Source organism: Natrix helvetica (assembly GCF_964273705.1).
Source record: "Natrix helvetica genome assembly, chromosome: 2".
NCBI lineage: Eukaryota > Metazoa > Chordata > Lepidosauria > Squamata > Natricidae > Natrix > Natrix helvetica.
Genome location: NC_138552.1, coordinates 174249418 through 174275408, shown reverse-complemented (window position 1 = coordinate 174275408; position 25991 = coordinate 174249418). Strand labels below are relative to the sequence as shown.

The window sequence follows — 25991 nt, the reverse complement described above, 5'->3', positions numbered from 1 at the left end:
ATTCCAACGGTCGTAGGGAGGGGCAGATATGAGGACAGATTGAAAATTCGCAGTCGGTTGGGAGACCGTGGGTGCTGGTTACACCCGGTCGCTTGTACCAACCCCCGCATGCTAGGTGGTCAGGAGCTCCAGACCCAGGGCCTGAGGCTGGTGCTATGCAATGCGAGGTCCGTTGTTAGCAAGGCCCCCCTCATTCACGACCTAATCTCGGAGGGGGAGCCGGACCTCGTGGGAATAACGGAGACCTGGTTGGGCCACGAGGGAGGTTTACCCCTCGTGGAAATGTGCCCGCCAGGTTATTGAGCATTTCACCAGCCCCGGGCCCAGGGAAGGGGCGGTGGGGTAGCAGTGATTATCCGGGAGGACTTAGAGCCGAGAGAGTCCACTGTGCCACAGACATCCGGATGTGAATCCCTTGTTGTGAAATGGGGCCCTGGGAGACAGTTGGGCCTGCTGATAGTATACCTGGCTCCTCGCTATACATCAGCAGCCCTGCCCGAACTCCTCGAGCTGATCGCATCGGTGGCGGTTGAGACCCCCAAACTTTTAGTGATGGGGGACTTTAACCTGCCATCGGTGGGAGAAGCATCCGAGGGGGTTCGGGAGTTCATGGCCTCCATGACAGCCATGGACCTGACTCAATTGATTCAGGGCCCGACACACGAGGGAGGTCACATCTTGGACCTTGTTTTTGTCTCTGGCCAGTGGTTGAGTGATCTGGGAGGAGGGGACTTAACCATCACTCCCCTGTCATGGTCAGACCACTCACTCCTCCGACTTGTCTTCCCTGGTGCTACCCCCCGCTGCGGGGAGGCGGAACCAGAAAATACTAGATGGTTCCGCCCCAGGCGCCTGATGGAACCAGAGAGGTTCCAGATGGAGCTTGGGCCACCTTCTGCGGCCCTGACCCGCCCTCGGGTAGAGGACCTGGTGGTCGCGTGGAACAATGCGACTACCGGGGCCTTGAACCGGGTGGCGCCTTTGCGGCCTCTCCGGCGGCAACGCTCCACCCTGGCCCCTTGGTTTACCGAGGAGCTAAGGGTGATGAAGCGCCGCAAGAGATGCCTAGAGAGTCGTTGGAGATCCTCTCGTTCCGAATTTGACCGGACACAGGTACGAGCCCATTTAAGGACGTACCTTGTGTCATTGAGAGTGGCCAAACGTCAATATTGTGCCACTCTCATTGCATCCGCAGAGAACCGCCCTGCCGCCCTGTTTCGGGTGTCCCGCTCCCTCTTATTTCAGAGGCCGCGGGAGGCCCCTTTACAGGGTAGAGCAGAGGAATTTGGGAAATATCTGCAGGATAAAATCGCTCAAATCCGGAAGGATTGGGTCCCTTCCAGTGGTCCTGTAGAGGCGTCCGTGGCGAGTCTTGAGAGACCTATCTGGGAGGAGTTTGACTTGGTTGCCATCGAGGATTTGGACAGAGTGCGTGGACGACTGCGACCCACCACATGTTTATTGGACCCGTGTCCCTCCTGGCTTGTACTGGCATCCTGGGAGGTTACACGCGACTGGCTCCTGGGCCTAGTGAACGCTTCGTTGGGTGAGGGGTCCCTTCCAGCCGCCTTGAAAGAGGCGGTGGTGAGACCCTTGCTCAAGAAGCCTTCCCTGGACCCTACGGAGCTGGCCAATTACCGTCCTGTCTCCAACCTTCCCTTTCTGGCGAAGGTTGTAGAGAGTGTGGTGGCTTATCAGTTTCCACGACATCTGGAGGAAAATGATTATCTAGACCCGCGCCAGTCTGGCTTCCGCCCTGGGCACAGCACGGAGACGGCCTTGGTCGCGTTGGTGGATGATCTCTGGAGGGCCAGAGATAGGGGTTGTTCCTCTATCCTGGTCCTATTAGACCTCTCGGCGGCTTTTGATACCATCAACCATGGTATCTTGTTGCGCCGACTGGAGGGGTTGGGGGTCAGGGGCACCGTTTTACGGTGGTTCGGCTCCTACCTTTCCGGCCGGACGCAACGTGTGTTGACAGGGGAGCAGAGGTCGACTCTGTGCCCCCTTACCTGTGGGGTGCCACAGGGGTCGGTCCTCTCGCCGCTCCTGTTCAACACATATATGAAGCCGCTGGGTGAGATCATCCGTGGTTTCGGGGTGGGATACCATCTGTACGCTGATGATACTCAGCTGTACATTTCCACCCCGAACCACCCCAACGAGGCCGTCGAAATGATGTCCCGGTGTGTGGAAGCCGTACGGGTCTGGATGGATGACAACCGACTCAAGCTCAACCCCTCCAAGACGGAGTGGCTGTGGGTTCCGGCCCCCCGGTTCAACCAGTTAATTCCATCTCTGGCCATCGGGGGCGTTCAACTTGCCCCGGTGGAGCGGGCGCGCAATTTGGGCGTCCTCCTTGATGCTCGGCTGTCCATGGATGACCATGTGACAGCCGTGGCAAGGGGGGCGTTCCACCAGGTTCGCCTGGTGCGCCAATTGCGCCCCCTATTGGACCGGGATGCCTTGCGCACAGTCACTCATGCGCTGGTGACGTCTCGCCTGGACTACTGTAACGCTCTCTACATGGGGCTTCCCTTGAAATGCACTCGTAGACTACAGTTGGTCCAGAACGCGGCCGCGCGGGTAATTATGGGGAGTACAAGGTACTCCCATGTGACACCTTTCCTGCGCGAGCTGCACTGGCTCCCTGTGGTCTACCGGGTGCGTTTCAAGGTCTTGATAACGATCTTTAAAGCGCTCCATGGCTCAGGACCTAGCTACTTGCGGGATCGTATCCTGCCCCATACATCCCTGCGACCAATTCGCTCGCACAGAGAGGGTCTCCTCCAGGTGCCGTCCACCAGACAATGTCGGGGGGCGGCGTCTAGGAGTAGAGCCTTCTCTGTTGCGGGCCCAGCCCTGTGGAATGACCTTCCCCCGGATATTAGGACTACCTCTGACCTCCGCGCCTTCCGGATAAAGCTCAAGACGCACCTATTTCAAGTAGCTGGCCTGGCTCAACCATAGTTCGTTCACACTGCTCCTGACGGGTTTTTTAATTTTTGTGACTTTTAGACTTTTATTAGGGGATTTTAAACTATGTTTTAACTGTCTTTTCTTATCTTCATACCTCCTCCATGTACGTGTGTTCGTTTATTCTGTGTGTGTATTGTCCATATTGTTTTTTATGTGTTTTATTGTACGCCGCCCCGAGTCCTTCGGGAGAGGGTGCAGCTAAGAAATAAATTTATTATTATTATTATTATTATTATTATTATTATTATTATTATTATTATTATTATTATTATTATTATTATTATTATTAAAACCACAAGCTCTGAGAGATCCTGAGGAAGTTCTATTATGTAACTTGCCAGGAATGAAAGATTTTTGACTCTGCAATTATGCCACCAGTCCAGTTTGAGGATCACCTAGCCCAGCAATGGCGAACCTTTTTTGGCTCGCGTGCCATAAGTGGGGGGAGCGCAGGGGAGTCGTGTGCAGGCATGCTGCACCCATAATGCAATGCGCGACCCCCAGTGCGCATGTGCGCACTATAGGCACGACCCCCCCCCATTTTTGCATGCTTTTTTCGCCCTCCCCAGGCTCCAGAGGCTTTATAGGAGCATGGGGAGGGCAAAAACAGTCTCCCCTGCCCCCCCAGAAGCCCTCCAGGGGCTTCAGGGACCTTCAGGAGGCTTCCCTGAAGCCTCCGAAGCAATCAAAACGACCCTCCGAGCAAACCAGAAGTCACTTCCAGTTTGCTCGGAGGGTCGTTTTAAGCGCTCCGAAGGCTTCAGGGACCTTCAAGAGGCTTCCCTGAAGCCTCTGGAGCAGTCAAAATAACCCTCCGATCAAACAGGAAGTCCGTTCCCAAACATCAGTTTGCCCATAGGGCTGGTTTTTTGCGCTCCGGAGGGTTCAGGGAAGCTCATAAAGCCTCCGGGGGGGGGGAGGCTGTTTTCGCCCTCCCCAGGCTCCCAGGCAGCGCCTCGTGTGCCCTGACAAATGGCTCCACATGCCACCTGTGGTACGCGTGCCATAGGTTCATCATTGCTGACCTAGCCTGTTAGTTTATGAAAGGACTTCTACTACCGCAGCATTGTATAAGCATATTTTTATATACAAAAAATACTATACAGAATATCTCAAAATGCACTTTCTTCTCCACTCTAGATACCTTGTTTACTTGTCCCTTCTCTAAAGTGGTTGTAGAACCTGTCTAGAACAGATACCAGTTTTTCTGAAAGAAAAAAAAAATCCAGTGCCACTGCTTTAATCATAGCATTAAGTTTGATGGGTGGATCCTGTGATAGTATATTTAGAAGCAGAGGGGGAGAGAGAGAGAGAGATTCACATTCTAACTAGCTGGACAGTTCAGTTATCAATTAAGAAGTAGTTTCCTCACAGGTTTGCACGAGAGCTATGAGTGTCCACCTCAAAAAGCTGGCAGATAAATCAATCAATCTGGTTGCTGAAAACCTCTCTAATTTTATCCTATCCTCTTTCAAAAAATCTCCCTAAGGAAACTAAGGAAATCTTATTTTCTGGGGAGATGGCTGTCCTTAACAGTGCGTCTTCCTTTTTTCTCTCTCCAAGTGGTGCTCCTGAAAGAGCACTTTCTTTGAACTATTTTTAAACTTGGGAGTCAGTTTGGTCTAGTGGTTAAGGTACCAGGCTATAAAGCAAGAGACCATGAGTTCTAGTCCCACTTTAGACATGAAAGCCAGCTAGGTGACCTTGAGCCAGTTGTTCTGTTTCAGGCCAACCAACCTTACAGAGTTGTTGTGGGTAAAATAGGAGGAGGAAGATATATTGGATATGTTTACCACCTGAGTTATTTGTAAAAATAATAAAAGGCGGGATATGAATAAATTAAATAAATAAATGCACTTTGCATAGTGTATGTTATGCTTTTAATTAGTTAATATTTTTGTTTAGAAGGTGCTTAGCTATTCTATTCGAGTAGTTGTTTTGAATTATCTGTTGTACTGAAGCATGTTCTGTTGAACAACTAACAGAGTAACAGGTTGGCCCCAATAGCTTCAGAAATGGTAGAGATTAGCTGTTTGATCCATTCAAGATTATGTTGTTGTTTTTTTGCAAAGCAGTGTTGACCTCTTGGCTTTGCAGTCACCTGAACAAAAGTGAGAATTTTATGTGGATTCACATTATCTACCCTCCCTCCAACTATTATCCTTTCAGTCCCAGGGCTTACCTTGTAAAAGAAACACCAGGAAATTACCACAATGATTTCTAGATTATACATTATTTTGAGGCAGAGATCCCACCACAGGTTTTTCTTGCTATATAACACATCCTGAGGAGGTCCTGCCTAGGCAGAAATATGTGCGGTCATATGCGCAGCATGAGAAATGAAGGAAAGAAAATTACTAATCGGGAATCGTTTTTTCTTTGTTAGTACCACATATGTAGTGCCAAGGTATATCTTTCAGTGTATCTGGCTTCCCTCTATGTATGCCAGGACAGCACATTAAATTACTTGCAAGGATTATAAGCGTCAAGAAGCAACAATGGCACACAGGCAAGAAATTGTTCAGTTCCATCCAGAGATGAGAATATCAGTCTATAGTTTGTTTTCCTTCCCCATTGTATATTGTTACATGAAAAGCTGAGGCTGGGTAATTGTTCTACAGATTGACATGACATTTAATGGAGGATATCATTAAAGCACTGTATTTTTCTGGTTCCTTCAGCCCAGTGGCAGGGATCAAGTGCACAGAGGCTTCAATTTGGCCTAGTTCTATAGTTGGCTGCTGTCATAATAAATGCCCTGTGTGTGGCATAGAACCCTATCATTTACAGGATCACCTGCTCCAGTGGTGGGTTTCAAAATTTTTTAGAACCTCTTCTGTAGGTGTGCCTGCTTTGTGGGAGTGGCTTGCCGGCCATGTGACTGGGTGGGAGTGGCTTGCCAGCCATGTGACTGGGTGGGAGTGGCTTGCCAGCCATGTGACTGGGTGGGCATGGCCAACTTGTAAAATGTGATGAAACTCACTTAACAATGCTCTTGCTTAGCAACCAAAATGTTGGCTCAGAAACTCTGGCATTTGAAGCACGCAAGTCGTAAAGCTGTCAAGTTACAAAACCTTTGCACCCCTAACCCTTTAGAAAAAAAAACCCCAGGGTGTTCAAATTTGACGGCTTTAAGACTTGTGGACTTCAACTCCCAGAATTCCTCCTCTCGCTCTTCCTCTTGATGATGTGCGGATGGACGGGGGGGAGGGAGCTGGAACCGGTTCTAAACGGCACTGTAGATTTGTGGAACCTCTTTTATGGAAGAGATTAGAACTGGCTGGAACCCACCCCTGACCTGCTCCCAAAGGCTAAATGAGTAAAGCCTCCATTTTTAGAAGTTACAGTATATTTCAGATGCATTTGCTATGTATTGCCTGCTTGATTTTAGTGATAGGTGTTGGGGATTTTTTTATTTATTGGTTTTAACTTCTTGCCATTCTTTTGTATGCCCCCAAAGTCAGATTAAGTGGGTGGATATATAAAGACTACCAAAAGGAAAAAGTGTTTGTGTGTGCGTGTGCACAGATCAATTTTCTGTGGGAAAAAAGTAAGAGAAATTGTGTATGTATGTATTTATTTAATAGTGCATTAAATGATTCTTTACAGCAGTTTAATTTGAATGGTAACTTCATGAAAGCTTATGAAGAGGGTATATGACTGCATAAAATTGGGTTTTATTCTCTCTAGGACATTCACCTTACTCATAAGAGAAATCCTATCGGGTTCTGTTTTCCTTCCTTCTATGGATTACTTAGCTGATCCGGTAAGTGCTGAGAAGCTCCAGATAATTTATGTAGGCCACAGAAGGTATGTGGTGGCTTATGAAATGTGCAATGAAGGAGGAAGGGGTTCAGTGAGAACTTAGATTTTTTAATGAAAAAGATAAAAAAAATAACCTCAGGGTTGTCTCATTTTATATCCAATTGAATTATTGCTTGCAAGGGTCAGGTATTTTAGCTAGGTTAAAGAATCTTGGTGGCCTGGAGGTTGAGATGCTCACCTCCCATTCGGGAGATTGAAAGTTCAATCCTATATAATAACAGATGTTTCTCTATCAGGGCACAAATAAAACTTTCTTCTGTGAACTCCACATGGTGTCAGGGAAGAGCATCTGGCCAGTAAATGTTCAGCTCCACAGTCACCCCAACTGTACCCCAAATTAAGGGATTACAGGGTTATAAAAAAGGGAATCTAAAAAAAAAAATCTTTAAAATTGTTTTGCATTCCCGTACTCCATTACTGCAGCTGGAAGTGTTGGGAAAAGAAACGGGTTTGTGACATCGAAAATTGCTTCCCTAGAATGTCAATTTTCTTTATCTTAATGTTATCTCATCTTTTCCATTTTAGCATAAAAGAGTAAACATTAGAGAAGAGTTGGGAGGCAGTTAAGCTTGGTCAGGGACCCTGGTAGACAAACCTCTAAGTTGATAATGAATTTAAATAAATTCATATTATCATTTTATATACATTTGGATTTACCAAATGTTCTTATAAGCCATATCTAAGGTCTATAAAAATGCATTACATGTTCATGCAAAGTAGTACAATGGGTATAAGAATTTCATGAAAGTCAGGTTATAGAAGGCTTTGCAGAATGGAACTGTTATGTAAGTCTACGTATGCTGAATTATAAATTCCCTGTTTTTTTCCCTTAACTGCAAGAAAATTAAATTACACCAATGCAACGGGACAAAGCCCAGCCAGCTGAAGTTACTTTGTGGGATTTGAGTTAATTATATGATAATAGCTGATTGGAGCTCTAGGAGTTATATCTAAAGGACTTCCTATATCTGGAAATATTGAATTTATTACAGCTGAACATCCTATTTTACAAAATACTATCCTGCTTGGAACTATCTAAATTCTTAGACTTTCTCTTAATAATTTTCAGGTACTTGGTTTCCACCAGCCTTAGATATGAATCTTAACTGTAGATAACCTACACTTATTAACTTTCTATGGCTGGTGTATAGAGGGCTCTATTTCTAGAGCATCTTTCTGCTTCAGTGTACAATACGGGACCAGAAGTAGAGGTGGAGGTGGTTAGTACAAGTTGTGGCATTTTTTCTCCCTCACTTGTTCCTTCCTCCCTTCCTCCTGTACTGCTCTTCTACTAGGACCCTGTGCTTGGACTACCAACATTCCATTCATCATTGGGCAGAGAAACAAAAAGATACATAGCACTCTCTGCGACCATGTAGAGATAATCTGGATATTTACATTACAAGTCTGGTAGCCTCACCCTAACTTCATTTGTTGAGTATGTAGGACAAGAAGTAGGTAGTTAGGTGGAATCTCATGTGGTTCTGGGCCCCAAAGTGGTGGTTTGCATCCCAGTTTTACAAAGATGTTGGGTGATTTCCAAATTAGTCTTTCCCACAACTTGGAAGTAGGGCAGAAGTGCCGAATTCTTCTACTGGTGGGGCTTAGAGTCTTTAAGAAAAGTTTCCAAGGAAAATATAGCATGAGGTGCCTTTTGTCTCAGCAGCCTCTTAAATATGCCTGTCTTTTCTTTTAGGATACTGTGAATCACTTGATACTTATCTTCATTGATGATAGTCCAGTGAGTACTATAAGAAAAAAAGAATTATAATAATTGTGAAATCATTCGGTTTTGTTCTTGGATGCTGGATTTTTTTTTCTGATTTTTTTTCTTACAGCCTGAAATAGCAACTGAACCTGCTTCACCTTTGGTTCCTTTCTTGCAGAAATTTGCAGAATCTAGAAACAAACAACCTTCTGTAAGTGTGAAAAAAAATGCATGTTAAGTGTATATGCATTAGAAAATGATGGTATGGATAATTAGAAATAAATTCCATATTGAATCTTCTATTAAGGCCTTGCACTTTGAACTGAAAGAATTTGAAGGCAAGCAGGATCTTTTCTTTCTATTTATGAGTTTTTTGAAGAAAGAAGGAACAGTGCACGTATTGCAATTTTACCTGGAGTTAGGTAAGAAATCCCTCCTCAATACATTGTATTTTTAGTTACATTAAATAAAAATGCATTATAATTTTTTTAAAAAAAGTTGCTTCTGCAATGCACTTAAGCTTGTGTTAGCAAACGGGGGATAAAGTGGCTTCCACACTAAAGTTTATTATCTAATACATAAAATCTGAAAAGAAGGAAAAGAAGGGGAAAAACTAATTTTTAAAGTGATACTTACCATATTTTTCAGAGTATAAGACGCACCCTTTTCCCTCAAAAAAAAAAAGGCTGAAAATCTGGGTGCGTCTTATACACTGAATACAGCATTTTCTGCCTCTGAAACCTCGCCCCTTCACCAAAATGGCCGTGCATAGCTTTTAGGAGGCTTTCAGAGAGCTCCTGGGGACTGGGGAGGGCAGAAATGAGCAAAAAATGGGCCATTTTTTGCCCAATTTTGCCCCAGCCCCCAGGAGCACTCTATCCATGTCCTTTTTTTCACCAAAAAACAGTTCCGTTTTTGCAAAAAATGGCCATTGTTTGCTCGTTTTTGCTCCCCCCCCCCCACCTCCTAGGAGCACTCTACAAGCTGCCTAAGGGCTATTCATGCCCTTGTTAAAAAAAATAATGGGCCCGTTTTCGTGAAAAATGGGCCTTTTGGAGAGATTTGCAGAGTGCAAAAACTTATTTTTTAAATTTGTCTCTTTAAAACCTTGGTGCGTCTTATACTCCGGTGCATCTTATACTCCAAAAAATACGGAATTTACATTGCAAGTATAAGTTTGGACTAATACAGCTTTTTTTTGCTGAGGTTTTCCAGATTATGTATCAAAATCAGATTTCTTAAAATAAGGTACTTGGATTTGTTTTTAAGTGAGCTGAAATGGAAAAACCCTCTTCCATCTGGCATTCTGTTTATATTGTGGTAGCTGATGGATGCCGGTTGGAAGCTACCACACAAGGGGCTTAAATCTGTATCCTGCTATTTGTGAAATAATTATCTCCTAGTCTGCCCAAAATATGAAGCTTCCCAGGAGTTGATTGATGCCGGCATTACTGCCGGTTCGGTGCGCTCACAATTTTGCTCCGCACATGGGCGCAGTTGCCCAAAAATAGAACTGTGCATGCGCAGAACATTAAAAAGGGGGGGGGGAAATCATGCTGTCCAAACCGGGGAACCAGTTCAGAGGCATAGCAGGTCTGGATTGCTGCCGGTTCCAGCGACCCAGGCCAGAAAACCAATACCGGTTCCGCTGAATCGGTCCAAACCGGTAGGAACCCACCTCTGAAGCTTTCCCTCCCTTGTAAAGTGTTAGATTAGTAATTTGGGCAGGCTCCCCTTTCAAAAGTACCTGTGTAACCTGAAGGGAGAATTAACATTTTGAGAGTTGTCTTCTCACTAACCACTCATACACAATTTGGTTTCACTTGACTTTTTTTGCCTTGTGAATTGCCTTAAATCAGTCTCTGACTTGGCTAATATAAAATCTAGGGTGCTTTTTTTACTTCTACTCTGTGATATTGCAGATGAAAAGAATTTTCAGTTGTATTCAAGTGGTAAAAGCAGTGATAACAAAGTTTCCCTTAATGTAATACTCACAAACGCCTGTGGATGCTATGCATTGCCGTAGTTTTCTGAAGAACCTCATAAAAGTTTGGGAAGGTCTAGATCCGTGATGGCGAATCTATGGCACGTGTGCCTGAAATGGCGCGTGGAGCCATGTCTCCTGGCACGCGCAGCAGCACCCTTTCCTCTTTTGGGTTTCTGGCGTGCATGTGCATGCGATGATCAGCTGGCCTTTGTGCGTGCAGCAGTGCCAAAAACTGGAAGAGTTGGTATTGGGTTTTCCTGAGTGAGCATGAACGATGGCCAGCTGATTGGCGCATGCACATGTGCGCCAGAAACCGGAAGACATTTTCTGGTGCATGAATGCACCCTGGGCAGCTCCTCTTTCGGTGCCGAAAAGGTTTGCCATCACTGATCTAGATTCATTTACATGAATTTGGATGAAATTTCATGTTGTCTCAGGGAACCGCAGAATCTTCATACTGGCCAAATTCAATCCCGAATTTAGATTCACATTCCTTTCCTCGCAAATGCATTTCTCTATTTCTTAGCAGGAGAGGTGATGGCAAGTAATTTCTAGCAAATGCACAGATTACTTATTGGTGCTTCTTCAACAGTGTTACTAATGAAATTGCAGTTGATGGAATATTATTGAGAATATTTTAAATCAGAGGATTAACCTATTTGCATTTTAAATATTTTAGCTCTTTTGCCTATTTTTAAATATCTGATTTCATGTCAATAAATTATAGCAGTTTTGTATTTTACGTCTTGATTTCCCCCACCCCCACCCCCCCTTTCTTCCCCAGGCTTAATTCTCTTTCTGTAGTTGTTTTCTTTTGGCTTAGCTAATAGCCAGAAGGGGTTTAGGAAAAAGTACTATGAGAAGCAACATTTTAACTTTGATTAAACTTTAACTTTATGTTTGGCCAAAAAATAACGTAAAGTCATCAGTGATGCATCCTATTTTAAATTTTACAGGGCTGAACATATGGCAGGGATCTCAAAGCAGATTTGTTTTAATTGTTGAGATTGTGTTATTATCATAATCCAATGTTTATGGATTTAGTAGGTAAAACTCTCAGAATACCGTGTTTCCCCGAAAGTAAGACGGGGTCTTATTTTCTTTTGACCCCTGAAATAAGCACTTGGCCTTATTTTTGAGGAGGTCTTATTATTTTTGAGGTGCAGGAGGTGGCGAGCGTGGTCACCTCAGGGCTCCTGCTGTGTTGCAATATTTTCAGGGAAGAGCTTATTTTAGTGCATGCACTCAAAAGCCCGATTGGGCTTATTATCTGGGGAGGTCTTATTTTCGGGGAAACACGGTTTCCTTTTAACAAAGGAAAACTGTCAGTATTCTGAACTCAATACATTTCTTTATATTTTTTATCCCAATCAACAGAGCAATTTAATAATAGAATTTTGCAGGCAGAATTATCAGATGCTGAGAAAATGTCCCTCCATGAAGAAGTCAAGAAAATCTATGAAACATACTGCTTAGATGAAAGCATTGACAAAATTAAATTTGATCCTTTCATTGTGGAAGAGATTCAAAGTAGTAAGTGAAATTTTTTAAAAAATGTATTTGAAATTGTTGCATTTTTTTTCTTAACGGTACTCGATGTAGAACAATACAGATGTTGGTATGAACATGTCTTAGCAATATTGTGAATAACACTTTCCTATGAAATGAGAAACAAACAGATGTAGTGCCTTCGTAAAAATCAAAGTTAACCTCTGATGACTTCATGGAAATGTACACTTAACTTTTTGACAGCAATACAGAAGTCATTTGCAATGGTTTCTTTTGAGATGTCCTTTCAGTTTCCTTGTCTAAAATATAGTTTCTTTAAGTTTATAGATTCTTTAAGTTTCCCACTCAAGTAATTATTTATTTATTATTATTTATTATTATTTATTTATTTGTTTATTTGTTTATTTATTATTTATTTATTTATTTATTTATTTATTTATTTATTTATTTATTTATTTATTTATTTATTTATTTATTTATTTATTTATTTATTTATTTGATTACCCAACTTACAAATGGTGTCTCTAGATAGCTTATATAGTTGTAAAAATAAATAAAAGAACAAAGAGCATAGCACACCAGACGTATAAGCTCATTCAAGTTCATTTTCCTTAACTTCTAAAGTCAAATAAAATCAGACAAATGCTGCTGAGACAGAAATCCTGAAATATTTCCTGTAAGTATTTTCATATTTATTATTGACACATCTCACATTTTCATCTGTAGTTGCTGAAGGCCCCTATGAGGAAGTTGTGAAGCTACAACAAATGCGGTGTTTCTTTGAAGCCTATGAACAAGTTTTCTCGCTCTTAGAAAATGTCTTCATACCTAGATTCTGCCACACATATGAGGTAACAAGTATTTGTTTATATTTGAGCCACCTCAGTTTGTAATTTTAACTGTTTTTCAACTTTTTGAAGTTTTTGAGGTCAAGGAGTCTACTGTGCTTGCTTTTTGTCTTTTAACTGATATTTCTAGAATGAAATAACCCCTCTTAATGTATTCTGGAATTATGTAATGAAGTAACCCCTCTGCTTTAATTCTAAGGTCTGCTTAAATTATTGCAGTACGTTATTGTGGAGTTTCCTTAAAAATAATAGAGAGATAATAATGCAGAATACTGACAGGAATTGAACATTTGGATTATGTTGTACCAGTATTGCTAGTTATCGTAATTCTTGGTCCATTCAAAACATTGGTTTCCTCTTTTAATGTCTGTATGGATTTAAGAGGTGTCTCTTCTCTAATACATGGGCTTGTGAAAGACTTTTCCAGTACAATTTCTTAATTTTAGAGAGGTTCATCAGGATGGACGTCTTCTTGGTATCAGGCAAATATTTGTTTCATCTCTTATTTTTTATTGTCACAAATACTGTATGTACTATACATTTTTAAAAATTATAGTACTATATCAAAAAATACATTCAAACGTTTTAGTTATTGCTACCGGTACCTATTGTTTAGGCCCTTAATAGATTTCAGTATTGTCCTGCTGTTACATATATGAACTACAGTGATTTTTATTTCTAATCTGTATCTTTGTAAAATAGATTCTAAAGAAAATATAGCAAATAGAACAAAATGAAATAAGAGTGATCAGCAATGTTCAACTATTTTTTTCCTTATTTAGTATTTCAACCACCTCTTTCAAGAAGTTGAATCCCCAACACGCAATTCCAAGTCAAACAAGTAAGTACAGGGTAAAGGTTAGTCCTCAACCTATGGCCACAATTGGGACTGGAAATCTTATGTAAGTCCATGTGACTGGACCCATTTTTTTTTTACATTTCTTGCAGTGGAAATTAAGCAAACCAACACAGTCGTTAAGCAAACCCATTCTTCTGAATGGCCTTTTTTGCCAGAAACTGGCAAAATATGTCACAAATAATGGTCGCATGATTACGGGATGCTTCAAATGTCGTAAGGGTGAGCCAGTTGCCAAGACCCAGAATGTCCTGTGACCGCAGGGGTTGGCAATTTTTTCCAACAGCCGGAAGTGCTTTATTGTGCCATAAAGTACCCATTCTGAGGCTGTCAAAACTCCAAATGTTCATAAATAAATGGTCATATGGCGAGGACTATTTGCGTAATATACCTGCCTGGGTTGAAAGTTTTAAAGAAGGTATCTGTTGGATATGATTCTCATTAATTTTTGAAAAGTGAATATCATGTAAAATTAAAATAATAAAAGTAATAAATTAAAATAAATAAAATAAAATAAAAGAGCAACTAAGATGATCAAAGGCCTGGAGACTAAACCATATGAAGAATGGCTGCAGGTTTTGGTCTGGCTAGTCTAAAGAAAAGAAGAATTAGGGGGTGATGCGATTGCAGTATTTCAGTATTTGAGGGGCTGCCACAAAGCACCAGAGCACCAAAGGGCAGGACAAGAAACAATGGAGAGAAATTAATCAAGGAGAAAAGCAACCTGGAATTAAATAGAAACTTCCTAACAGTGAGGACAATTAATCAGTGGAACAGCTTGCCTTCAGAAATCATGGAGGTTTTTAAGAAGAGACTAGACATCCACTTATCTGAAATAGTATAGGTTCTCCTGCTTGAGAAAGGGGCTGGACTAGGAGTCCCTTCCAGCTCTATTCTATTCTGTGTATCTTTGGCTGTAATTCAGTATGTCATTCTTTTAAGTACAGGTAGCCCTCTGGTTGTGACAGCATTTAGGACCCGAATTTCCACTGCTGCTTAATGGAAATTACAGTAAAACAGTCGTCAAGTGGGATTCCATGTAACTGAATCAGAGATGGCAGAGATTCCATGTAACTAGAGATAGCAGTCCCAGGTGCCATCATAATCCCAGCACCACACAGGTCACTAAGTGGAAAGAGGCAGGTGTCCCAGGCAAACAGGCTGGTGGAGGAGAGCTACAAGTGAGGGGTTGTCCATTCTGTCCCACCAAGAAGGGAGCAGAGCCATGAGTCTTCTGCATTGTGCTCTACTGCCAATGGAACAATCCTCCTGCTGGACAGCACAATGGGGATGTTTCCCCAGGGCCTCCCTCATGCTTAGCCAGGATGCCTGGTAGTAATTCTCAGCAGCTACTTGACCCAATTCCTGCATGGCAAGTCAGCCGGAGGGGAAGGGGAGCAGTGAGTCCAGTGGAGGGGAGGCAGGCAAAAGACAAAGGTCAGCTGGGGTAGAGGGGAGGCAGTTGTATATGCGGGTCTGTCTGCAAGTACCCAAATTTTGATGATGTGATCACAGAGGCCAGAACTTCAAGGGGTAGTCGTAAGTGCATTTCTTTTGGCACCATAAACGTTGAACAGTTGCTAAATGACATACTCTGAAGACTATCTGTATTCTTTCTTCCATAATTGTCAATGACGTTAAGGCCCTATTGTGACAATGTGGCCATATTAACAAGAGGCGTCAGTCATCCTATTTGTTTGTTATCCAGTGTGGCCCCCAACGACAACAATGTGCCTGCTAAACATGGCTTCTGATGCCTACTAGCTCCTTATCCTATTAAACTATTTTTTTTTATTCTTTTCATTAAAAAATAAATGGGAATTAACATACGGCAGAGCACTACAGCCTCTGTTTAGCAAACTTTTATGTGGAGCGATAGTTCAACATTACTTCATGAAATGACACACTTTTCCAAAAACAAATTAAAACTTCTAGGGTGTTTTGCTTCATATTGCTCTCCAGCCGTTCCAGGAAGTAGGACATGTTTCTGTCCTACCAGTGAGCAGCTTGGAGAAACACCCTGAGCAAATTGCATTTATGGTTGTGTCAATGCAAAGCATAGCTGTGGCACAGTGATTACTAATTATCTCCTTGGTTTTACCAATGAAAGAAAAGGCTGTCATTAAAAAAAATGCAGTTTTGTTTTCTTGCTTCCTCTTTTTTATATGGTCGATTCCTCTCAAGCCTCCCAAGTACCACGAAAAACATATGGAGTTATTTCTGAGTAGTTTCCTTTATTGTTCTTCACCTATGGATCGAGTTTATGAATCCTTAGTAAGACCACATCTGGAATGCTGCATCCAGTTTTGGTCACCACATTACAAAATAGATGTTGAGACTTTGGGAAAAGTGCAAAGAAGAGCAACTAAGATGATTAAAGGCCTGGAGACAAAAACATATGAAGAACGGTTGCAGGATTTGGGTTTGGTTAATCTAGAGAAAAGAAGAACTAGGAGTGACATGGTAGTAGTGTTCCAATGTTTGAGGGACTGCCACAAAGAAGAAGGGGACAACTTATTTTCCAAAGCACCAGAAGGCAAGACAAGAAACAATGGATGGAAACTAATCAAGGAGAGAAGAGACTTGGAATTAAAGAGAAACTTCCTAACAGTGAGGACAATTAACCAGTGGAACAGCTTGTCTCCAGAAGTTGAAAGTACTTCATCACTGGAGGTTTTTAAGAAAAGACTGGACAGCCACCTATCTAAAACGATATAGGGTCTCCTGCTTGAGCAGGGGGTTGGACTAGACATCCTCCAAGCTCTATTCTGATTGATAGATTGAGTCTTCCAAACTAAAGCAACTATTTGCATAGTTGTAGATATACTCTGAGAGTTGCTAGGAAGGAGCCATTTTTATCCACTTCTTTCTGACTAAACATTCCAAGCTTTGCTGTTGCTTTGCTCTCTGGAATGTAGTTTCTCCCACCTGGGAATCCCGACTACATTCCACCACAGCTGCACAGAAACAAAACTATTTTTCCCTTCACCGTTTCCCTTTATTTGATTGGAACAATGGATATAAAGTAATGTGCTCTTAAATTATATACGTTTTGCCAATAAGACTGCTTAAATATATCCCTTTGAAGTATGTTCTCATTTTGAAATGGTTAAGGATGTGCCATTTGCTGTTTGTTTTATGCAGAAGCTTGCATAGAAGAGGAGAATCATCGGGAATCAGAAGTATAAGCAGCAAAATTAAAGGAGTATTCAAGAGCACCACAATGGAAGGGGCTATGCTACCCGACTATCTCCTTGCTGAAGGAGAGGATGATTTTGTGAGTTGAGCTAGCAATTCTGAGTTCAGCATTGATTGTGTATTTTATTGCACATCTGCCAAGCCTTTCTGCCTTGTTCTTCTCATCTGTTCCAAGTTGTTTTTCACTTTGCCTTATGTTTGTTAACTGTCAACATAATGGAAACATGAATTTCCATTAATGAAGCACTTTTATTTATACAGGTAGTTCTCAACGTATGGCCACAATTGAGCCCAAAATGTCTGTTGTTAGGTGAGACAGTTGTTAAGTGGATTTTGATCCATTTTACGATCTTTCTTGCCACAGTTGTTAAGTGAATCACCACAGTTGTTAAGTTAGTAACCTGGCTGTTAAGTGAAGCTGGCTTACCCTATTGACTTGACTTCTCAGAAGGTCACAATAGGTGATCGTATGATCCTGGGGCACAGCAACCGTCATAAATATGGGTCAGTGGCCAAACGGTTGAACTTTGATCATGTGACCATGGGAATGCTGCAATGGTCGTAAGTGTGAAAATTGATCATAAGTTACTTTTTTCAATGCCATTGAAAATTTGAACAAGCACTAAATGAACTGTTGTAAGTTGAGGACCACCTGTATTAGGGATCATGCAGCACTTTTTCTGAATTAATCCTCCCTATCTCAGATTCTTTTCAATTTATGTGAACTTCGGTTCCTAGAATTTTCAGTATGAGTCAGCTAGCTGGAAAATTTCAGGAGTTAAAATTCACATAATTGGAGATGCCATTGTCTGGAAGGAAGAGAGCTGTCCAAGGGAGAGAGCGGTAGGGCCAGAGGTGAAGGTGGAAAGGATGTCACAGCAGCTTGTTGAAAGTCCAACCCCTTTGTGTATGGATTGCTTCACACACTCCTACATAGAGATGGGACATTCATATTGCTTTTCCTACATAATTACATGCGGAACTCATCATTTCAGCATTGCCCGATAAAATTAGTGAATCAGATGAGGCAATATCTATATCATATTAAGTGAATTTTTTTACAGATATTACATACTGCATGTACAAGTATCTTGGAAGCTAGCAAAGGAATCTGTGAATATATATTTCCCCTTTCAGAAAAGAAAACTATAAATGAAGGCGATTCAAATTACGTCTACTAAGTACTATTTTTAACTCTGTGATTAGTATAGTTTGGTTTATGAAACATGCAGATATGCATACAATTCGGCCTACATTGCACAAAATACATATGATTTGACGGCTAGATGCAGTACGTAACTTTTCAGGACAATTCTTATTAGTTTCCTATTTAATTCTTTCTGTTTGCTGCCCTGTTTGCTTACATTTGGGTACCGATAGTCTTTGTTTAGTGACTTCCTCGTTCAGCAACTGTTCAAATTGCAAAAGTGCTAAAAAAAAACCCAAACTTTATAATCAATGTCTAAGTTTATGATCTTCACAGTCTGCCTCAGTCACATGTTCATTCTTATTGTTGGTACACATTGTCCTTTGGCTGACCTGTTTATTCCCCCCTCCCCCCCTTATAGAGTGGATGAGGAATGGACTGTTTGCACTGGCACTGGCAGCCAATTGCTTTTGATATGTGCTCTCTATTGTGTGCCTGGCTATTCTCTTGTAATCACTTCCTCTCCAATGAATGTAAATGCAAGCATTTATGCCCTTCTTCAGAGGTGGGCTGCTGCCGGTTCGGGTGAACTGGTAGTTCCAACCACCAACTGGGCCTGCCCACCCGCTCTAGCGCTATCCCGTCCTATATATCTCACTCTCTGGCTGGCTTGCCCCGCCCATGCAGCCCAGCTGATTTCCGCGCCTCGCCCGCTGTACTCACAGTGGCTGCCCAAGAAGATATGCTGGAAGCCACGCGCAGGAAATCGGCATGTGTTTGAAGCTGCGCACAAGCAAAGTGAGGGGGAATGCACACGCTCACATTTTTGGTTCTGCACTAGGCAAACTGGTTGTTAAATTATGTAAAGCCCACCTCTGCCCTTCTTGCTAATTATTCCAGTGTCAGAGTAAGGATCCCGAGAGCAGGAGAGTGGTTAGGAGGGAAACAAAAGCCAAAGTGTGAAACTGATTTAGTCTGGTCAGTTTTAAGGTGCTATCCCAGCTTTGCAGAAAGCATTCTAAAGGGCAAAGGGTAATCATAGTCCCACTTAGTGACTGTTTTACTTAATAACAGAGGTTATTATTCACTATATCACTATATAATAGTGATTGTTAAGCGAGGACTACCTGTACAGCTGGAAAATATAAGTGCATGGCAGTATTGGGAGAATTCCTCATAATCAAACATCTTTGTGCATATTCTCTGTGGTAGAATCAATGAATCAATTTAGTACAAAGTTGATCACAACCTATCTTGCTTCTAATTTAAAGCAAGCTAATGATAGAGTTCATATTTTGATCTTCATCAAATTATGGCTCCATCATATTATGGTTAGTGGGGAAAACATACCCCAAATCAGTGGTTTTTTTTTTTTTTTTTTTGCAAAAGGTAATTTTACATTTATTTAACAAATGCAATCTTATTTTTCATTGTACAGTTTTCTTTCCGTTTCCTTCAAATAGTTTGTAACATTTAACACTTAGAGAACAGGGTCTCTACTATGCACATGTAGTATGCATGTAGCCTGGAATGGCCTTTGATGTGGTAATTTTTTTTACTATAGATTGAAGAAGGCATTATGGTAATGGAAGATGATTCACCTGTGGAGGCACTTAGTATGCCTAATACACCTCGCAATCTGGCTGCTTGGAAAATTACTATTCCTTATGTTGACTTCTTTGAAGACCCGTCACTTGAAAAAAGAGAAAGGAGAGAGAGAATTCCTGTGTTTTGCATTGATGTGGAAAGGAATGACAGACTGGCACGTAAGCACTATCAGTTGTATGTGCAAAGTCTTCCAATGCTCTTCACATTTATACTCAGGTTGACACTCATTTTGTCTCAGATAACGTTTCCAAAATCATTGATCCCTGAAAAAGGGAAGACTGAAACCATCTGAACGGAAGTTTTACCACATGGAGAATGATGGCAAAATATGGCATCCATGGTAGATTGAGTTTCTGTTGTGAACACCTTAGGGTGAAACTTAATGGAGGGATAACAGATCGCTTGTTAGGCCCCACTTTTAGTGATCCATGCTAAGGACATTTCCCAAGTCCTCTGGCATAGAGCAGAACAGCTCCCCTAGTGTACGCCTTCATATATTTCCAAGTACAGTACCCTTCCCTAACAAGAGTGGTGTCCAGAACTTGTTTGCTCATCTTCTGTGAAGAGAGAAAGACATCTGTAAATAAATAAGACTTGTTAGTTCTTGGTTGACAGACTACCAGGAAATCCCAGGGTTATTAACTAGACTGGGAAGTTGGGGGGAAAAAAACCTCCAGAAAAAAAAGGTGGGGGGAACCATTACTTTCTACTTTACTTTCTACTTTAACTACATGGAGGAATTCTGAAATCCTCAGAGTCAAACTTGATAAGAAGAGTTTTTACCTTAATAATGGCAATTATGATTGCTAATAAAAGCTTTTAATAAGTTTGAAAAGTGAGAGGTTTAAAATAGGGCTGAAGACTTGCTCTTAGTTCTGTTAGATGTAAGTTTCCATGTAAAATTCTTTTACAGGTAGTCCTCGAGTTACAAATGTAATGGAGGCTGCCCATTCCATTTGTAACCTGAGAACCCATGGGAATGAATCTCGTACCTTGAACGAAACCACTCCCTGCTTTTGCTCACGCATTTGATAATTAGAATGTAGAACCCGTTAAGTCCACATGAGATATCTCGGGGAGAGGAAGGCCATGGGGAGGGGAGATAATGATGGAACAGGGCCACCTACTTCAGACCACCCAAAGCCACCACGACCCACAGATACCTCATTCCCCACCCCCCTTGGTGTCCCCACAATTGCTCCCCCCTCCTACCCTGCCGCGCTGGGTGACTTACCTTATGAAGATCTGTCTCTTCTCCAGCCTGTTTCTTTTCCTGCTTCCTCCTTTCTCATCAGCAAAAGGCTTGATGATGCCTCTGGCAATGAAAAGGAGGGCTGGAGGCTCATGTGCGGCCTTCCGGGCCTCCTTTCTTTTCGGCAAAGTGCTTGAGGATTGCATCTCTTTAGGCTTTGGCAGCCCTTTTCAAAAAACCTTTGCCGATAGGAACAGAGCTTCAGACGGACACAACCACTCCTCCCAAGCTCCACTGGTGCCAACAAATGCTTTTTGCAAAGGGCTGCCAAAGCCTAGAAGAAAGCAATATCCCTGAAGGCTTCGGTAAGGAAATGGCAAACGGAGGGAAGGCCTGAAGGACCGAAGTCTTCCCTCCATCCAGGCCTTAATTCACAGAGAGTAGAGGCCTAAAGTGTGAGATCATATGAGATCAGTAGCATGAAATCTTGTGCTACTGATCTCACATCATTAGGCCTCTGTTCTCCGCGAATGCACCGAAAGCCTGAAGCAATGAAGCAGGCAATGAAAGCGTGACAGAGAGGAGATCTTCACAGAGTAAGTGAGTCTCCATGAGTGGGGTGCCTGTTAAGACCCTGCTGGGGCTGGGGGGCGGGTGTGTGAATAGGCGGGGCAAATGTTGCAGAGCCTCTGCAGTCGTTTGTAAGAGCAAACAACTACTCTGGTTCTGCAATATTCATAATTTCTGGACTTGTTCATAAACGCTAGCAGGTGCTTACTGTGTAAATTTGAACGTTCACTATGAGAATGCTCGTAATTCAGGGACTACCTGTATTCTGGACAAATAAAAATGATAATTTTGTCTCTTTATTTTCAGTTGGGCATAAACCAGAGCACTGGTCGGTCTATAGAAGATATCTTGAATTTTATGTGCTTGAATCAAAGCTAACAGAATTTCATGGTATGCTTTCTGTGCCACCTATTTCTGGGGATATTGTTGTTTATCAGTAACATTCTTTAGCTTGTATAAGTGAAAATGAACTTTCAACATGTTTAAATTTTATTGTATGACCAGGTGCATTCCCTGATGCTCAGCTTCCCTCCAAGAGGATTATTGGACCAAAGAATTATGAATTCTTAAAATCAAAGAGAGAAGAATTTCAAGAATACCTTCAGGTAGGAGAAAATATGCTAATGGAATTATTTATACTTCCTAATAGACAGCTATGTTTGTCTGATATACACGATTGATTGATTCATAAATTAGACTTCTATAGCTGCCCATCTTTCAACCAACTCTGGGCAGCTCCCAATCGAAAATTAAAAAGTATATAAAATCATTTTATAAAACTATAAAACTCAGCCAGAGAAAGTATAAAACATTGAAAACAGCAGAAATCTGGCACTGGTCAATGCTAACATGCCATCATATAATGTTCTCCCAACACTTGGGGGGAAAGGGCAGGTCTTCAACGTGTTTCAGAAGACTGGGAGGGTAGAGGCTTGCCGAACTTCAGAGGCTGCCTGGAGCACTCCTAGCTCCCATCAGATCACAATATTTGGGGGAAGCGACAAGGAGGATGCCCACCCTATCTGGCCTGATAGGATGGGTGGATGTCCTTAAGGAAAGGCAGTCTTGCAGATATTCTGGCCACGTGCCATTTAAGACTTTAAAGGTGATGAATAGCACCTTGAATTGCCTTTGGAAAGAAACTGACAGCCACTGCAGCTCATATAACAGAGGTGTTACATAGACAAATAAGGGCCTCCATTACTGTATGCACTGCTGTATTCTGAACCAAGTGGTTTTCAAGGGCAGCCTTTTATAGACTGCTTTGCAGTAATATATCTTTTCTCAGCATAATTTACTTATTAGAGTTTAAATTGTCTTTGCTGGAGAGGTCACTAGAGTCTATCTTTTGTTTTCCTCACAGAAACTTTCACAACATCCAGAGCTAAGCAACAGCCAACTTTTGGCTGACTTCTTATCCCGTAATGGTGGAGAGACACAATTTCTTGATAAAATACTGCCTGATGTAAATTTAGGTAAGGAAAGTGCTGTTATTGAAAAAAAATGGATTCAGAATTGAACTTCAAATATAAGGGACATTAAATCAATTCAGGCTGCCACTCAGAATTAAGTATGATTTATTGGCACGTTTGCATGACACAATAGTGATGCTTTCGTAAAAAAGGTATAAGAATTTTTCGTTTAGTACTATAAACAGAAGCCAAATAAAGAGCTTTTGAAATGTCTCCACAAACATTGTTACGGTTTTGTTTTGGAATCCTCAGATCATTAGATAGAAGTAGAAAAAGAACCGATCATTTTTTTCTTTCTTTTTTAATTTTCTTTAAAAAAATTATAAACACATAAACACACTGACAAAACCATACGCAACATTTACGCATCACATTGGAACTTCGTGTTCCGTCTTATAGCAGATAACTATTGGTGTATATTTACAAACACTTTTTCCCTCTCAATGCATTTCTATACAATTTTACACTTTTAATCCCGTTATTTATTTCTCTTTTACTTATCAATCTATGTTTGGATATTTGTATCAGACAGTATTTATTATTGTTCTGCTAATATACAATTTTTCCTAGACTTATTAATCCTACTTTTCTTAGACTTTTGTCACTAATTTCTATTACATCTATAATACCAGCTATCTTTTCCAAATTTTTATTTCTTGTTTCTATCCTCCAACCACCTGTACCATTTTTCCCAGATTGAATAATGCTCTAGAACAGATCATTTTTATTGACCTCCAATAAATTCTGCCTGAGGTCTACGAACGTAATTTATCTGAGGAGTCTATTAACACTCTGAATCTTAGCTTCATATCTGAACACATGGTGGTGTTAAAGCGCTAAACAATGGATAACTTTCCATTATGTTGTAAGAAGAATCTGTTTCATGAATTTAGATATGGAGTAAAGAAACAGGCAGCTCAGTTAGAAAAGTGATAAGAGAATTTTAAAAAAACATTGATAATGAAAAAAACATCTATTCCTTCTTTTTTATCTTTTGGCATGTAGGTAAAATTATAAAATCTGTTCCTGGAAAATTAATGAAAGAGGTAAGATATCTTGTTTCCTTGTTATTTGTAAACACCATTTATCCCAGGGGTGTCCAAACTTGGGAACTTTAAGACTTGTGGACTTCAACTCCCAAATTCTGGGTATGTCTAGCTTAAGAGAAAGGTATGTTTAGCTTAAGAGAAAGAAGGACATGGGGAGACATGATAGCAGTGTTCCAATATCTCAGGGCTTGCCACAAAGAAGAGGGAGTCAAGCTATTCTCCAAGGCACCTGTGGACAGAACAAGAAGCAATGGGTGGAAACTAATCAAGGAGAGAAGCAACTTAGAACTGAGGAGAAACTTCCTGACAGTTAGAACAATTAATCAGTGGAACAGCTTGCCTCCAGAAGTTGTGAATGCCCCAACACTGGAAGTCTTTAAGAAGATGTTGGATAGCCATTTGTCTGGAACGGTTTAGGGTTTCCTGCCTAGGCAGGGGGTTGGACTAGAAGACCTCCAAGGTCCCTTCCAACTCTACTATTGTATTGTATTGTAAGTCTTAAAGTTCCCAAGTTTGGACATCCCTGATTTATCCCATATCGCTTGTATGGAAACCTATCCTAATTATTTTTGACATTAATTTCAGAAAGGCCAGCACTTGGAACCATTCATTATCAATTTTATTACCTCCTGTGAGTCTCCCAAGCCTAAGCCAAGTAAACCAGAAATTACCATTCTCAGTCCTACTTCAGAAAACAACAAAAAGGTATAGTATGTCCTGTACAGGAACATAGAAGAAAAATAGACTAGTAAAAAAAAAGAGCTTCTAATAGAAGTATGACAGTAGTTAATAACTTGCTTTATGATTATGATTAACCTATTTCTGTTTGGGTGATTATTATTTTCTTGCATATCCCTCACTGATACATATTTATTATGGAAAACAATATTTGGCACATCTGTTAAAAAATAAAGGTTCTTGTGCGCATCAAACCTAATATTGTAGAAATGAAATACTAATTATAACCTATTCTAATTTTTATTAACGCTTTTTAAAATTATGATTTTGGGCCTCCAAGGACTAGGGTGGTAGAATCACTGTGATAAAATGACATTATAAATTAGGCAGCTTTGACATTTTGGCCTTTTTTACTTAAGGAATTTAAGGGGCCTACACAGAAAAAGCTTAGTTGATTTATCCCAAAAGTGTTTTTTAAAAGACTTTGTTTTTTTCTTGAAGACTTTTTGCTTTTATCCAAGAAGTTTCTTCAGCTCTGAAGAGAGGTGAAGAAGCTTCTTGGGTGAGAAGTGAAACGAAAAAGCACTTGAAAAAACACGTTGGGACAGCCATGACCTGGATAACTAAGAATCTCTGTAGACCCTTAGTTGACTTAATTTATATATATATATATATATATATATATATATATATATATATATATATATATATATATATATATATATATATATATATATATATATATATATATATATATATATATATATATATATATATATATATATATATATATATATATATATATATATATATATATATATATATATATATATATATATATATATATATATATATATATATATATATATATATATATATATATATATATATATATATATATATATATATATATATATATATATATATATATATATATATATATATATATATATATATATATATATATATATATATATATATAAAAGAACCTCACACAGTTGTATATCATTATATTTTGGCAGCTTTATTTGGGGCCACCAAAATAGCAAAAGGGAATTCCCACTGAATATACCCATAATTAATGAACATTTATTTGGTGACAAATTCCACAACATTCATGCTATTCTAAAAATCTGATTTTTTCCGGCTTTAGCTTTACAACGAACTCTATAAGAATAATGCAAACCGTTCTGAGAATTTAGAAAGAAGACAGAATGAGAACTACTTCTTGAAGATGATGACGGTTGAAGGAGTTTATGATTACTTAATGTATATTGGTAAGAAATTGCTGATAGGGTTTTCTGAGAATGAAAGCAGAAGTGGAATGAGTGCAACTGATCTGATCTTGTTTTCTGCTTCTTTTGC

General features: G+C 40.7%; 1 protein-coding gene across 3 annotated transcripts in view; it reads left to right on the top strand.

The window, feature by feature from the left end:
• Positions 1-25991, top strand: part of SNX14 (sorting nexin 14) — a 47226-nt gene that overhangs the window by 11116 nt on the left and 10119 nt on the right. For 2 of the 3 annotated variants that reach the window (XR_014174449.1, XM_081942132.1), the window contains exons 9-23: positions 6670-6745; positions 8501-8545; positions 8643-8723; positions 8820-8934; positions 11877-12032; positions 12735-12859; positions 13639-13697; positions 16857-16989; positions 19622-19823; positions 21734-21817; positions 21932-22032; positions 22791-22902; positions 23905-23945; positions 24534-24653; positions 25780-25903. Coding sequence is in view for 2 of the 3 variants with exons in the window: in XM_081942132.1 (XP_081798258.1) it covers positions 6670-6745; positions 8501-8545; positions 8643-8723; positions 8820-8934; positions 11877-12032; positions 12735-12859; positions 13639-13697; positions 16857-16989; positions 19622-19823; positions 21734-21817; positions 21932-22032; positions 22791-22902; positions 23905-23945; positions 24534-24653; positions 25780-25903 (1574 nt within the window). In the remaining variant the exon portion in view is untranslated. The remainder of the gene's footprint in view (positions 1-6669; positions 6746-8500; positions 8546-8642; positions 8724-8819; positions 8935-11876; positions 12033-12734; positions 12860-13638; positions 13698-16856; positions 16990-19621; positions 19824-21733; positions 21818-21931; positions 22033-22790; positions 22903-23904; positions 23946-24533; positions 24654-25779; positions 25904-25991) is intronic. The other variant, XM_081942133.1, reaches the window with a different exon arrangement.